This window comes from Panthera uncia, chromosome B4, assembly GCF_023721935.1.
Source record: "Panthera uncia isolate 11264 chromosome B4, Puncia_PCG_1.0, whole genome shotgun sequence".
Classification (NCBI taxonomy): Eukaryota; Metazoa; Chordata; class Mammalia; order Carnivora; family Felidae; genus Panthera; species Panthera uncia.
This window is the reverse complement of record NC_064809.1, coordinates 126,512,364-126,524,346: the sequence shown is the minus strand read 5'-3', so window position 1 is coordinate 126,524,346 and position 11,983 is coordinate 126,512,364. Positions and strand designations below refer to the sequence as shown.

Here is an 11,983-nt window from a genome sequence, read left to right as displayed (position 1 = left end):
GAGCCGAGGATTCAGATTTGGGTCCCGCCCTGCTGTTCACCAGCCCCTGGGCGGCCGGTGCGTAACCTTGCCAAGTCCTTGCTCCCTTCCAGCCAGGCGGGGTACCAAGCCGCCCCGCCCTGCCCTGCCACCGCGCTGGCCTCAGCCTCCAGCGAGTGACCGGCAGCAGGGGCCGAAGCTGGGGGGTCTGAGCCCTTGGCAGATTCTCTCAGAATTGCCTTTCCTCTGTCCTGGGTCTGGCACGGAGTAAGCCTTTAGTACTAGGCTGTTGAGCAAATAGGAGAATGAACGAACGAATGAACGAATGAATGCATGAATGATAGCTCTCCCCCCAATCCCCGTGACATTTCTAGCTACTCATTTTGCCACCACATCTTCTGCTGTGAAAGGTGGCTGGGCTCCCAGAGGTCTGGGATAACAGGAGCTTCCCATGTGACTCCTGGGGCACCGTGTCAGGGAGAGAGATGCCTCTGCTTAGGAACCAGCTGATTGATTCGATAAAGGAGTCAACAGGGTTCATTGACAGGATCCGCGAGGGGTCAGACAGGAAGTGGCAGTTCGCGGTGACCCTCACACAGTAATTGGGCCAGGCTTGACAGAGATCGGAACGGAATGAATTCTGGGCCCTAGGTGACACTCAAGAGCCCCCACCTTGGGGTTCCTACTCCGTGCTGGCCATGGAACTGACTCTCTTCGACGCCGCGTTTCCTACCGCCTAGACAATTCTTGCCAAACGTCCCTGCTTGTATTTCGAACAGGGGATCTGATTCAGGTAGCTAACAGATGGAGGCTGTTGGGTAGAGCCCTGCCATCGGCTGCCTCGGGTTGGGTGCCAGTCCCGGTCCAGTCGGCTGTGATTGGCCATGGGGTCGGGGGGAAGCACATGGCCTTACATGGTCATGTAGGGACTGGGACAGAGCAGTCGCTTTTAGAAAGAGCTGTCTATGTGGGGTCGTCGTGACGGACGTGTCTATTACAGACCCAGGGCAGCCAGGGCACTTGCTTATTCTTTTGGAACCTCACCGCCCACAGCTATAAAATGGGGTGATGCTCGTTACCTTGCGGGGCCACTGTGAAAATCAGATGTCATGCTGCCCAAGGAGGTGCTTTGTGAACTGTAAAGTCCTGTGTAGATGGAAGGAAGGGCCTGGTACGTTGATCATAGCACTAAAACAACGGTACTGTAAGCTTACTCCTTATATCTCCCCAAGGGACTGTGAGTTTCTTGAACACAGGGATGTGTTTATTTAGTTTTATTGTCCTGAGCATGTGGCACAGTTTCCATCACGCCAGAGGTAGTCTGTCACTATGTGTGGGATGGACGAATGGATAGATTATGGATGGATGGGCAGATGATGGATGGGGGAGTGGGTGGGTGGGTGGGTGGTGGATGGATGAACCCATACGTGGACGATGGAGAGATGCATGGATGGGTGGGTGGCTAGATGATGGATGGATGATGGATAAATACAAAGAAGGCCAACCATCCTCCCTTGGCTCCCTTGCAAGACCATCTATTTATTCAACAAATATTTGTTCAGCTACGATTTGGTACAGGGCACTGTGTGAGGTCCAAGAGATACAGAAGTCAATAAAACATAAGTGAGTAAGGTATTCGGGGGCATGAACCCAAGAGCCTGACTTTCTGGGTTCAAATCCCAGCTCTACCATCAGCTATGTGACCGTGACAGTTTTCCCTAACTCCCCCCCTGAATAAACCAGGACGATGCCATGTCTGTCCTAGAGATACGGCTGTCAGGGGATTAAACAAGTTACCAAATGTGAAGTGCTCGGAGGAGGGCCCAGCATGTCCCTACACGTATCGGCTGCTCTAACACACTCGTGGCAGAGCCAGCATGGAAACTAAGAAATACAGCACGATGAAGGGAGCCGTACAACAGGGGCGCCCACCCAAATAAATGGAAGGAGGAGGACATTAATGGGGCCTGGAGGGGGTGTGCCAAGCAAAACTTCTCAGAAGGAAATACTTGAGCAAAGGCCACGAGGGCCACGAAGCCAGTTTTCTGGGTGGGGTAGAAAAATCCAGACTCCAAGAGCCTGTGGATAGACGCCCAGCTATAAGTAGGAACCACCTCGGCTCCCTCCCCTCTCTCACCCCCCCACTTCTGGCTGGGTAGGGGCCCTCCGGCAACATGGGCAGACTGTGGACAAGGAGACTGTTAAGGACCAGGACAGTCCCAGGGCCAGCCCAGGAGCCGCTGCCCGAGCTTGGAAACATGACAGTTTCCTTGGGATGGTTGACAACAGGGAGAGTTGAGTTTCAGGCTGCTGGCGTCGGCCTAGGTGGTGCCCTTTTTGCTGGCCTCTGAGACTCCACACAGTGGCCCAGCCTCCTCCCCTGCTCTTGCCACATACACAAACATCCCCGCGCCCCTGTGGCCTGAGCTGTCCTACCTCCCCACAATGGCACCTGCCCCAAAATAGCTCCCATGTGAGAGCTACAGAAAGGAAAAGATTAGACCCCTCATGAAAAGGAGGGAGGAGGGAGAGGAGGGGAGAGTGAACGAGCCGTCAAGTGATCTGTGTCGAGCTTCAGGGAAGGTATAAAATCCCTTTGGGGCCGGGCGGTCTCAAACCCCGGCTGTCAGAGCCAGGACACCGAGTCGGCCCGGACTCCCTCTTTCTGTCTTCCTCAGACTGCGCCATGGGGCTCAGCGACGGAGAGTGGCAGCTGGTGCTGAACGTCTGGGGGAAGGTGGAGACCGACCTCGCGGGCCACGGGCAGGAGGTCCTCATCAGGTAAAAGGAAGAGACCCCATTGCCTCTGTCACCCACTCCCCAAAGATCAAGGGTGCGTGCCTGCAAGGCGGAATCGTTGCCCAGGGTTGACCAGTTGGCTGTGTCGGTCGACTTTGTTAACACCTTCACTTGGTTTTCCTTTGCTTGTAAGTGTCAGGGACTGGCGTCCAGAAAGGAAAAGAGATCCATCCCGGGCCTGTGCCAGCAGTGGGAGAAGCCTGGTGATCAAACCCCGGATGCCTAGCGCCCACCAAGAGGAATCCTAGAATCGTAGGCAGTCATAGTTAACAAGGGCCCTGAGAGATCCTGTCCAGACGCTTCACTAAATGGACGAGGACAAACAGGACCTGAGAGGGGCAGGACCTCCCCGCGCCACAAATCCGTAAAGGTCTATAAACTGTCAAGACTGAGACATGGCCTTCAAGATAAAGACCCACAGGCTCTAGAGCTGGCTCGGCCTCCGAACCGCTGTGTGACCTTTGGGAAGGCACACAACCTCTCTGAGTCTCAGTTTCCTCTCCTATACAATGGGCGGGGCTGTTCCGTGCTACCCTTTAAAGTAGAAGTGAGAGTTAAATAAGATAATGCATGTAAGGGGCCTAGTGCTGTTCCTGGAACATAGCAGGTTCTAGAAGATGTTAGTAATTGTTACGGATGGAGCTAGCTTAAGGACCTGCGAAGTATTATAATTAGAAAATAGAAGACAGAGGCCCATTAGGGACTTTTGATGTTGAGGAGGTCTTGAATTTGAGAGCTCTGAATAGTGTGGTCTCCAAGCACATCTTGACTGCAGGGGTTCCTGAACAAAAACAAAAGAAAACAAAATTCCAAGCGTTGTAAATAAAGGATGGTGTGTGGCTTGTAAGCAGAATTTTATTTTCTCATTGCCTTCCACCCCAGACGGTGTTGGACCCCTCTTCTCCAGGTGCCTTCTCTCACGCTCTGGGCCAGCGCAAGTCAAATATCTAATGGGGTATAAATCCACATTTCTGCACCTGGGAGAAAGTGGCCCTGGGGTGGCCACGAGTGAATGGATTGTCCTTCACGCTTTCATTTACAGACGAGTTTCTCCTTCGTCACGTCACGAGCCAGGTTTCCCTCTCCCACTCAGATGCCTTTTTGGTCTCCTTGGGCTGCACTTCTATCCGGCTCCCATGTCTGGATCTGTGATCCGAAGTCTGAGCCCTGAGTCATCCATGCTAGAAACACTTGGGGAAGGATGGTCACGTTCTCTGTTTACTCCGACTGGCATCATGGGGGATGTTCCCTGTGTCTTTCTCCTCCTGTCCCTGCCAGCAGGCCGCTGGGGCTGCAACAGGTCCTGTTGGATGGGACAAAAGTTTCCCCCAAGTGGACATCAGCTCCTTAGGCACCTGTGCTGTGTGACCTTGGATAAGTCACTCTTCCTCTCTGAGTGACTCACTCCTCCTGCTTGCCTATCGGCTGAAAGAAGCGATTGTCTGCCAGGGTCTCTGAGGTCCCTCTCCGCTCTCATGCCCTGGCATTCCCTGAGCCCATGCTCCTCCCTTGCTTTTGGAGAGGAGGCAGGGTAGTTGGGGTTGGAGACCAGTTTGCAAAGCACAAGTCTCTCCAAGGTGATCTGGGGGCCGTTAGCCCCCAAGGCAGTGACTTGAAGGAGACTTGGGGTATTGTGTCATCAGGGGAAACCTTCCCTCCCTCTCCAGAGTGGATCAGGGACACCTACCAAGGGCCAGGGGCCGGGGATGGGATGTGATGCTTGAGACTCCTGGCCCCTGAAAGGTCCCAGAAAGCCCAATGCCCCGTCACGTCTTAGGCCGTGGGGCACGCAGAGACCATGCCAACGGGTTCTGCCCTCTTACTGTGCGGGGTCCGGGGAGGAGGGCCTCCCTGCGTGTAGAGCGAAGGGAGGGGGTGCTAACCCCCAGAGCTGCACCTGCTTCTGTGGGAGCTGGCCACTTGATTCTGTTCCAGAGGCTGAGCCTGGGCTTTCTTACTGACCTTGGCAAGGTCACTTCTCCTACTCCTCTTGTAAAAGACGGCATATTCTGTTCAGTGGAGCCTGTTAACAAAACACTGAGGGCTTTGCTGCAAGTCACAAAGGACACCCCCAGCCCCCGGGCTCAGCGATTCCCGTATATTAACTCAGCCTCCCAAGCACCCGATGAGGTAGATATTAGGATCACCACCCTTAACAGAGAGGTTAAGTAACTTGCCCCAAGTCGCACAGCTGGAATTCACATCCAGGCGGCTTGCACCCAGCACGGCTGCTCTGGAGCGCTCTGCTCTTGGCACATCAGAGCGGGGTTGCCCTGCCCAGCCCGGTTCTTCTGCCTAGAGCAGGGAAGGCATTCCACAGGTCGGAGTCTCCATCTCCCGTGTGGGTGTCCGATTGGGCCTCCGTTCAGAGGACAGCTGGGAGGTGGCCTCCTTCCTCACTGACTTGCCTGCAGGCCTGCGAAAAGCAAAGCAGGTGGACATAGGATTGAAGCTGAAGACACAAGGCAAGTGAGGGCTCCTGAAACAGGAGTGAAAGTCTGTCCATCCTTTTCCGCGGGCTGACGGGCTTCGTCTGTCCATTTTCCGGGGTGCTGCCCTTAGGCAAATCCAGGTATGGCCTTCTGTGGCTGCCTGGGTCTCCCAGCTGCAGGACTTTGGGCCAAGGGAGGGAAGCGGCTGAGTGATGCCAGAATGATCTGGTGGGCACTCATTGGCCTGGTTTTCCTGCACCGTTGAAGGTAAATCTGGGCTCGCTCACGGGCTGACTGGCACAGAGTGGAAGGTGAGGCAGGGGTCCAGCCTTACAGCTGGAGGCTGAAATATCAGCCAGACCAACCCTTTTGATTTATGGATGGCTGAACCAGGACCCAGAGAAGCTGAGTGACTTTTTCAATGTCACGCAGCACGTTGGAGGTGGACCTGGGACCAGAACTCAGCTTTTGTAACTCTCATCCCCGTGTTCTTTCTCCCAGACATCTTGGGGGCTCCCCAAATATCTGAGATCCTTGGTTGCCTTGGGTACCAGGTCCTTGGCCCTCTTCTGCCCCAGATAGGCTCCCTCCAGCGTTCCGACCTCCGACCTTCACCTGTGGGTGCTAGGTCTCACCTCTGCCAGGCAGGAGTTCAAGGATCATTGTCACCAGATAATAATAGGACCCTTGGGTGAAAAGTGCCAGGGATGAGCTGTCCCGGCCACACAGGCTTGGCCGGGCCAGGACGGGGGGTGAGATGGGGACGTGGGGCATGGCTGTGGATCGCCCTGGGCGTTCTGGGGGATGCAGGAGGGATGAGCTCCCGGGAGAAGGGTGTGCTCCCTGTTTGTGCTACTTGGTGCACACGTGTGTGCATGCACGTGAGTATGGGTGTGTGCTGTGAGATGCTTTCACACACCGGAGTGTGTCCACCGCAGGGCTGAAGAAGCAAGTGGCTGGGCCAGGAAGCTACAAAAAGAGGAACCTTGCAAGGACCCGAAGCCATTAGACAGAAGGAGGGGAAGGCTGGGGAGACAGGGCCACTCCTGCAAACATTTCAGGGTATGACAGGGAGAGAGAGAGAGAGAGGGCCCATGACTTACAGAACCATCTGATCTCTGGTTCGGGCTTTGCCACCGACCCATGTCACTTGCCTCTGTGCTCCATTGGCCCACAGTGGAACGGGGACAGCCACCTCCCACCGAGGCGGCAGGTATGACTCCCTTTAACCAACACCCAACTTTCCAGAACAGGAAAGACCGAGCTCCAGGGCTACAGGTGTGGCTCAGGGCAGAGTCCCTCTGCAGCTAAGCTCCCTGGCTCCCTGGCAGGAGCGGAGACCTGGTCTTTGGCAGGTGGCTCCCTCCCTGGGCCTCACCATCTGAGGGGCCTGGGAGGTACAGGGCGTCTGAGCAAAATAAGCAAGGACTTTCTGAGCCTGAGAGCTAACACAGGACATAGTGAGTCTCCTGTAGCTGCAAGTATTTAAGCAGCCAAAGGATGATCCGTAGGCAGGAAGCTTGCAGAGATGGTCCCCTGTGCAGTCGACGTCTTGAGTCACACAGACCCGCTTCCACTTGGCCCTTCTGCCTCGTACCCGTGATGCGATTTAATCACCTACTCTCCAAACAACTCAGAGAAAATTGGGTGGAGCCAGGGAGCGAGGCAGGCACATCTTTCCTTCCTACCTCTCGAGTAGCAATGAAGAGGCAGATGCTACTGACCCGAAATAAGCAAGGCAAGCCTTTACACAGCCCACCGAGCCCCCACAGCGCTGCTCTAGGTAGGCACCAGTTATCCCCCATGCTTGGATGAGGAAGCAGAAGCACAGAGAGAGGTAAAGCGCGTGGCCCGACGTTACGCAGCTGGGAGATAGCGGGGCCGGGACTGGAACTCGTGTGTCTCACCACCTCCAGCCCCTGTGTCTGACTCCAGCCCCCCTTGTGCCCGCAGCCTCTTCAAGGGCCACCCGGAGACCCTGGAGAAGTTCGAAAAGTTCAAGCACCTGAAGACAGAGGATGAAATGAAGGGCTCCGAGGACCTGAAGAAGCATGGCAACACGGTGCTCACCGCCCTGGGGGGCATCCTCAAGAAGAAGGGCCAGCACGAGGCGGAGCTGAAGCCCCTGGCCCAGTCACATGCCACCAAGCACAAGATCCCCGTCAAGTACCTGGAGGTGGGAGGCAGGGCAGGGGCGGGTGGGAGGGTGGGAGGGGAGGCCTCGAAGGGCTGGGATTTGGGGTTCGAGTCCCAGCTCAGCCACTGACTTGTGGGTGACCCACGTCGTTTCTCTTTGAGCCCCAGTTTCCTCATCTGTAAAACGAGCTGTCACCCCTGCAGTCACTGAGAGGAAACCCATTTCTCCCCCAGATCGGTATGTCGTCCGGGGAAGTAAGGGAGATTGGATATTGGGGGCACCACTTGCACTCCCCCCACCATGGGGAGATACCATTATCACACCCACTGGGCAGATGAGAAAACTGAGGCACAGGGAGGGCAATAGCTGCCCACAGGATTCAAACTAAGGCTCTACTCCCCCAGGCCCTCAGCGCCTAACCCCTGTGCCATCTGGAGCCTGATGTGTGCAGGAGTCGTGAGGCAGGAGGACAGGAGCGGGGGCTCGATCCTGGGCTGGGGGTGGCCAACAGGCTGGTGATACTGGTTTCAGCATCTTTACAGATGAAGAAGGAGAGGCCTCGGGTGTCCTAGGCAAGAGAAGTTGGTTTGAACCTCCTGTGAGGGGCTGAGGAGTTGGGTGGGCAGGGGAGAGCCTGAACTGCCTTTATAACCAGTGGGAGGAGGAGTGTGGCAAGAGGGAGCATTGAGATCTGGGGGATAAAGGGCCTTCGGGATAGGTGCAATCCCTCAGGATGGGAGCAGCAGGCAGGCTGATGCAACGACGAGGATAAAGGTAGCGGTGATAGCTACCAGTTAGGGTGGGCATTTGCCTGGATCACTGCGTGGAATTCTTGAAATCTCCCTGAGATTGAAGGCATTCAGTGTCCTCTCTTTCTCTGACGCAAAGGAAGTTCAGAGCTAGGGAGTCCAGAGCTGGTGTGGGGGCCCCACGGTCACCGAGAATGCAGCCTCTTTCATGCCAATGTTGGCATGAGTCCTCAAAGTTGACTCATGGTCCAAGATGGCTGCTAGAGCTCCAGCCATCTGGTCCACGTTCCCAACAGGAAGCAGGAAGAAGAGAGGAAAGCTCTCTTTTAAGGAGTCGCAGAAATCCCACCCAACAGTTTTCTTTGCATCTCGTTGGCCAGAAGTTAGTTACAAGACCACACCCGTCTGCATGGAAAGCTGGGAAATGTGGTCTGTTGCCACTGCAAATACAACCAGTGTTCTGTTACCAAGGAAGAAGGAGAAAATGGACATTGGGCAGGCAATTAGCAGACTCTGTGCCAGGCAGGTACCCTTCGCATACTCACTTTACAGATTTGGAAACTGAAGGCTCAGAGAGATTAGGTAGCTTGCCCAAGGTCACACAGCTAATAACCCAGTAGGTACAGTCTGATCAACGGTACTCCGGAACTCAAGCCCTTAACCCTTGCGGTAAAATATCTCCCATCCGCCACCGCCACACCCCTCGTCAGTCTCTCAGTCTCACCTCCCTGTGCCCCAGCTGCCCCCGCAAATCACACGTAGACAACCTGGCCCGCCCATCCCACTCAGCATCACAGACACAAGGAGCCTGTCCTGCCTTTGAGATTCCGTGCCTGCTGTGGCCCCTGCCCTCCCCATCTTCTCTTGTCAGCAAATCCCTGTCCATCCTCCAGGGCCCAGCTTAGAAGCCACCTCCTCTGCACACGGCCGGCCGTCAGCTGCTCTGTCCACCGGCGCCCTCCCCCCCCCCGCCCCCCTGCAAAGGCGCTTTATCCTCATTCTCTGTCACGGCGCCTGCCCGGCTGTACTGTAATTCATCTCTTTACCCAGCTGTCTCCTGGCTGGGACATGAGCTTCCCGAGGGCAGACCCTGGCTCTCGCATCTCTGAACCCCAGTGGCATGGGGGTGGGCTCCCAACACAACCGGAAAGACATATCCCCTCCGGGGGGACAAGGGAACAAGGCTCAGAAAGAGAAGGTAGCACTGGAAGCGGGGGGACTAGAAACCAGGTCTGCTGAAAACGAGCTTAGTTTACTGCGTGGATCCCCGCAAGATCGAAGGCAGGGCCCGTGTCTGTTCCTCCCCTTCCATGCTCTTCATAAGTCACACATGAGGGTCACGGCGGAGCTGAGCCGGGAGGTTGGGTATCCCACGTTTTCCAGGGGCGGGGCTTGCTCCATGGCAGCCCAAGCCCCCCCCCCCCCCCACCTGCCCGTGGTCACTTGCACTCGGGGCGCCCCGAGAAAACGGGAAAACGAGGTACGGTCACTGCCTCCGTCCTTGGCTCTGGCGGCCGTTGGCCCACCTCCCCACCCCCTGCCCCCGGGGTGCAAAGTCCTCTTGCTATGTGACCTCAGTCTGGCTACTTTCCAGTCGCGGCCTCTGTAAAGTGACACCGCTTGGTGCGCCGGCCAGGGCTGTGGTTGACATCAAAGCTTGATTCCCTGTCGGAAGAGCACAGTAGCATTTTACGCCCATGAGATCGTTGAGTCGCTAAAGCCGCCATGCTGTAGGTGTTCCTGGCAAGGAAATCGTGGGTGCCCAAGCAAGCGTGATGGTGACGGCGAGGCTGGCAGAAGACAGTATGGGTCCTGGGGGCAAGCCATAGGCCACATCCTTCCCTCTTCTTCCCTCCTTCCCGCCCACCAAGAATTCTGAGCACCAGCTCTGTGCTTGGCACAGAATATAGGATGCTCTGCACCCCCGCTCCGCCCCCAATAGGCTGCTTCAAGCAATAACCCTATGAAGCCATTAAATGCAAAAATTAAATATACATAGATGGAAATAGTTTCTTCCTTAAAAAACATTTTTTTAACGTTTATTCATCTTTGAGAGACAGCGCGTGAGCAGGCGAGGGGCAGAGAGAGAGAGAGAGAGACAGGATCCGAAGCAGGCTCCAAGCTCTGAGCTGTCAGCACAGAGCCCAACGTGGGGCTCGAATTCACAAACTGCGAGATCATGACCTGAGCCGAAGTCGGTCGCCTATCTGACTGACCCACCCCTAGGCACCCTGGACATAGTTTCTTTCTATCTAGGTTTTCTGACTGCAACTTCTGGATAAAACCATGGAATGGGAGCATTTCCCTCCTTTCAGCTGTCTGCATGGAGGCGGCGCCCGGGCCCTTGTCTGGCCGCAGCTGGACCCACATCCTGAACACTAGCCAAGGAGGGTGGTGGGTGAGCCGACCCACTGGGCCGCACAACCTTGGGTCTGTACTGGGACAGGCCTGGTCCCCCATTTATACCTGTCTCCCGGGGTTGCAGGGATAAAAGGAATTAATCTCAGAGACCACTTGGAAGCATGCCTGGTACACAGTAAGCGCTCAATAAATGGCCCTGAAATAAAAAGAAGGTGGGACTCGGCCTGATTGCCCCCTGGCTCCTGGCGTGTCCGCCCCCATGACCAGCACCCCTCTCATCCATCCCGCTGCAGTTCATCTCAGAGGCCATCATCCAGGTTCTCCAGAGCAAACATCCCCACGACTTCGGCACTGACGCCCAGGCGGCCATGAGAAAGGCTCTCGAGCTGTTCCGGAACGACATTGCTGCCAAGTACAAGGAGCTGGGTTTCCAGGGCTAAGCCCCTGCACGACCCCACCCCCACCCACGGGGACGCCGGGCCCCAGGGGAGGGTGGCGCTGGGTCTCCTGTAGCCACGTAGAGTTTGCTTCTGAGTGTCTGCTTTGTTTCTGAGAGGCGGGTGGGGGAGGGGAGGGAGGGGGAGGCTGTTCCGGCTGGCTTCATCTGGACTGAGCTCCTTGTGGGGGTCATCACCCCGGGAACCGGAAGTGTGGCCCTTTGCTCTCTGCCGCCCGCAGCCTCTCTCCTCTCTCCCTGACTCCAACCCAATTCCTCCAATCTCCAAACCCAACCCGTCACCCGCGCCTCTAATCCCAAATCCAAGCCGTAAACATACAGATTCTCTGACCCATCACCCCCACCAGATGCCCCTCTGCCGTGAGAAACGGGTCTGGGCAGAGTGGGGCAGCCACACCCATCCCAAAGGAGGTGGCAGGGCGGTGGAGGGTGGGGTGGGGTGGGGGTTTCTGGAACCTAAGTGTGCCTTTTCAGCTAATGGAGTAACTCACCTGGCTTTAATAAAAGAGCCTGCAACATGACAGTCTCTGCCTGGTGATCTTCCTCTCCTGGAGCAAGTGAAGGGGCCCCAAGGAAGAAATGGCTGGGATTGTGTGCGTGGGGAGGAGGCTGGGGGAAAGGAGAGGAGGGAAACTGGGTAAAGGAGGGAGAGGAGGGAGCAGGAAGGAGAGAGGAACGGATACCTGCCTTCCTTAGGTCACTCCTCAGTGGCAGGGACGGTGCTGGGCACAGGCGATGGCGGGGAGAGCACCGTCTGGTCAGGAGAGTGGTCAGCAGACCTTTGCGGGAAGAGGCCAAAAATTGCAGGGCGCCCAGAGGAGAGGACACAGACCCGGGGGAGGTGGTCACCGTGGACACAGCAGCTTAAAGAACATGCCAAGGACACCAGCTAGTTAAGGGGCAAATCTGGGTTCAAAGCTGGGAAGGCAGCGGGGACTCCAGTCGGGGAGACAAAGAGGTGGCCAGCCAGTGGCAGGCACTGACCTTCTGGCCACAGAGAAAGGACAGACGCAAGGCGAATAACCTATAAACGTCGGCCAGGAGCCACGAGCGTATCTACAAATGCCGA

General features: G+C 56.2%; 1 protein-coding gene across 1 annotated transcript; it reads left to right on the top strand.

Annotated features, from left to right (window-relative positions):
* The first annotated feature begins 2,472 nt into the window (after positions 1-2,472).
* On the top strand, positions 2,473-11,250 carry MB (myoglobin). The gene is made up of 4 exons (XM_049626254.1): positions 2,473-2,562; positions 2,658-2,760; positions 7,164-7,386; positions 10,751-11,250. Exons 2-4 carry the CDS (start codon positions 2,666-2,668, stop codon positions 10,895-10,897), a joined length of 465 nt encoding a protein of 154 aa, XP_049482211.1. The 5' UTR covers positions 2,473-2,562; positions 2,658-2,665; the 3' UTR covers positions 10,898-11,250.
* The last annotated feature ends 733 nt before the right edge of the window (positions 11,251-11,983 follow it).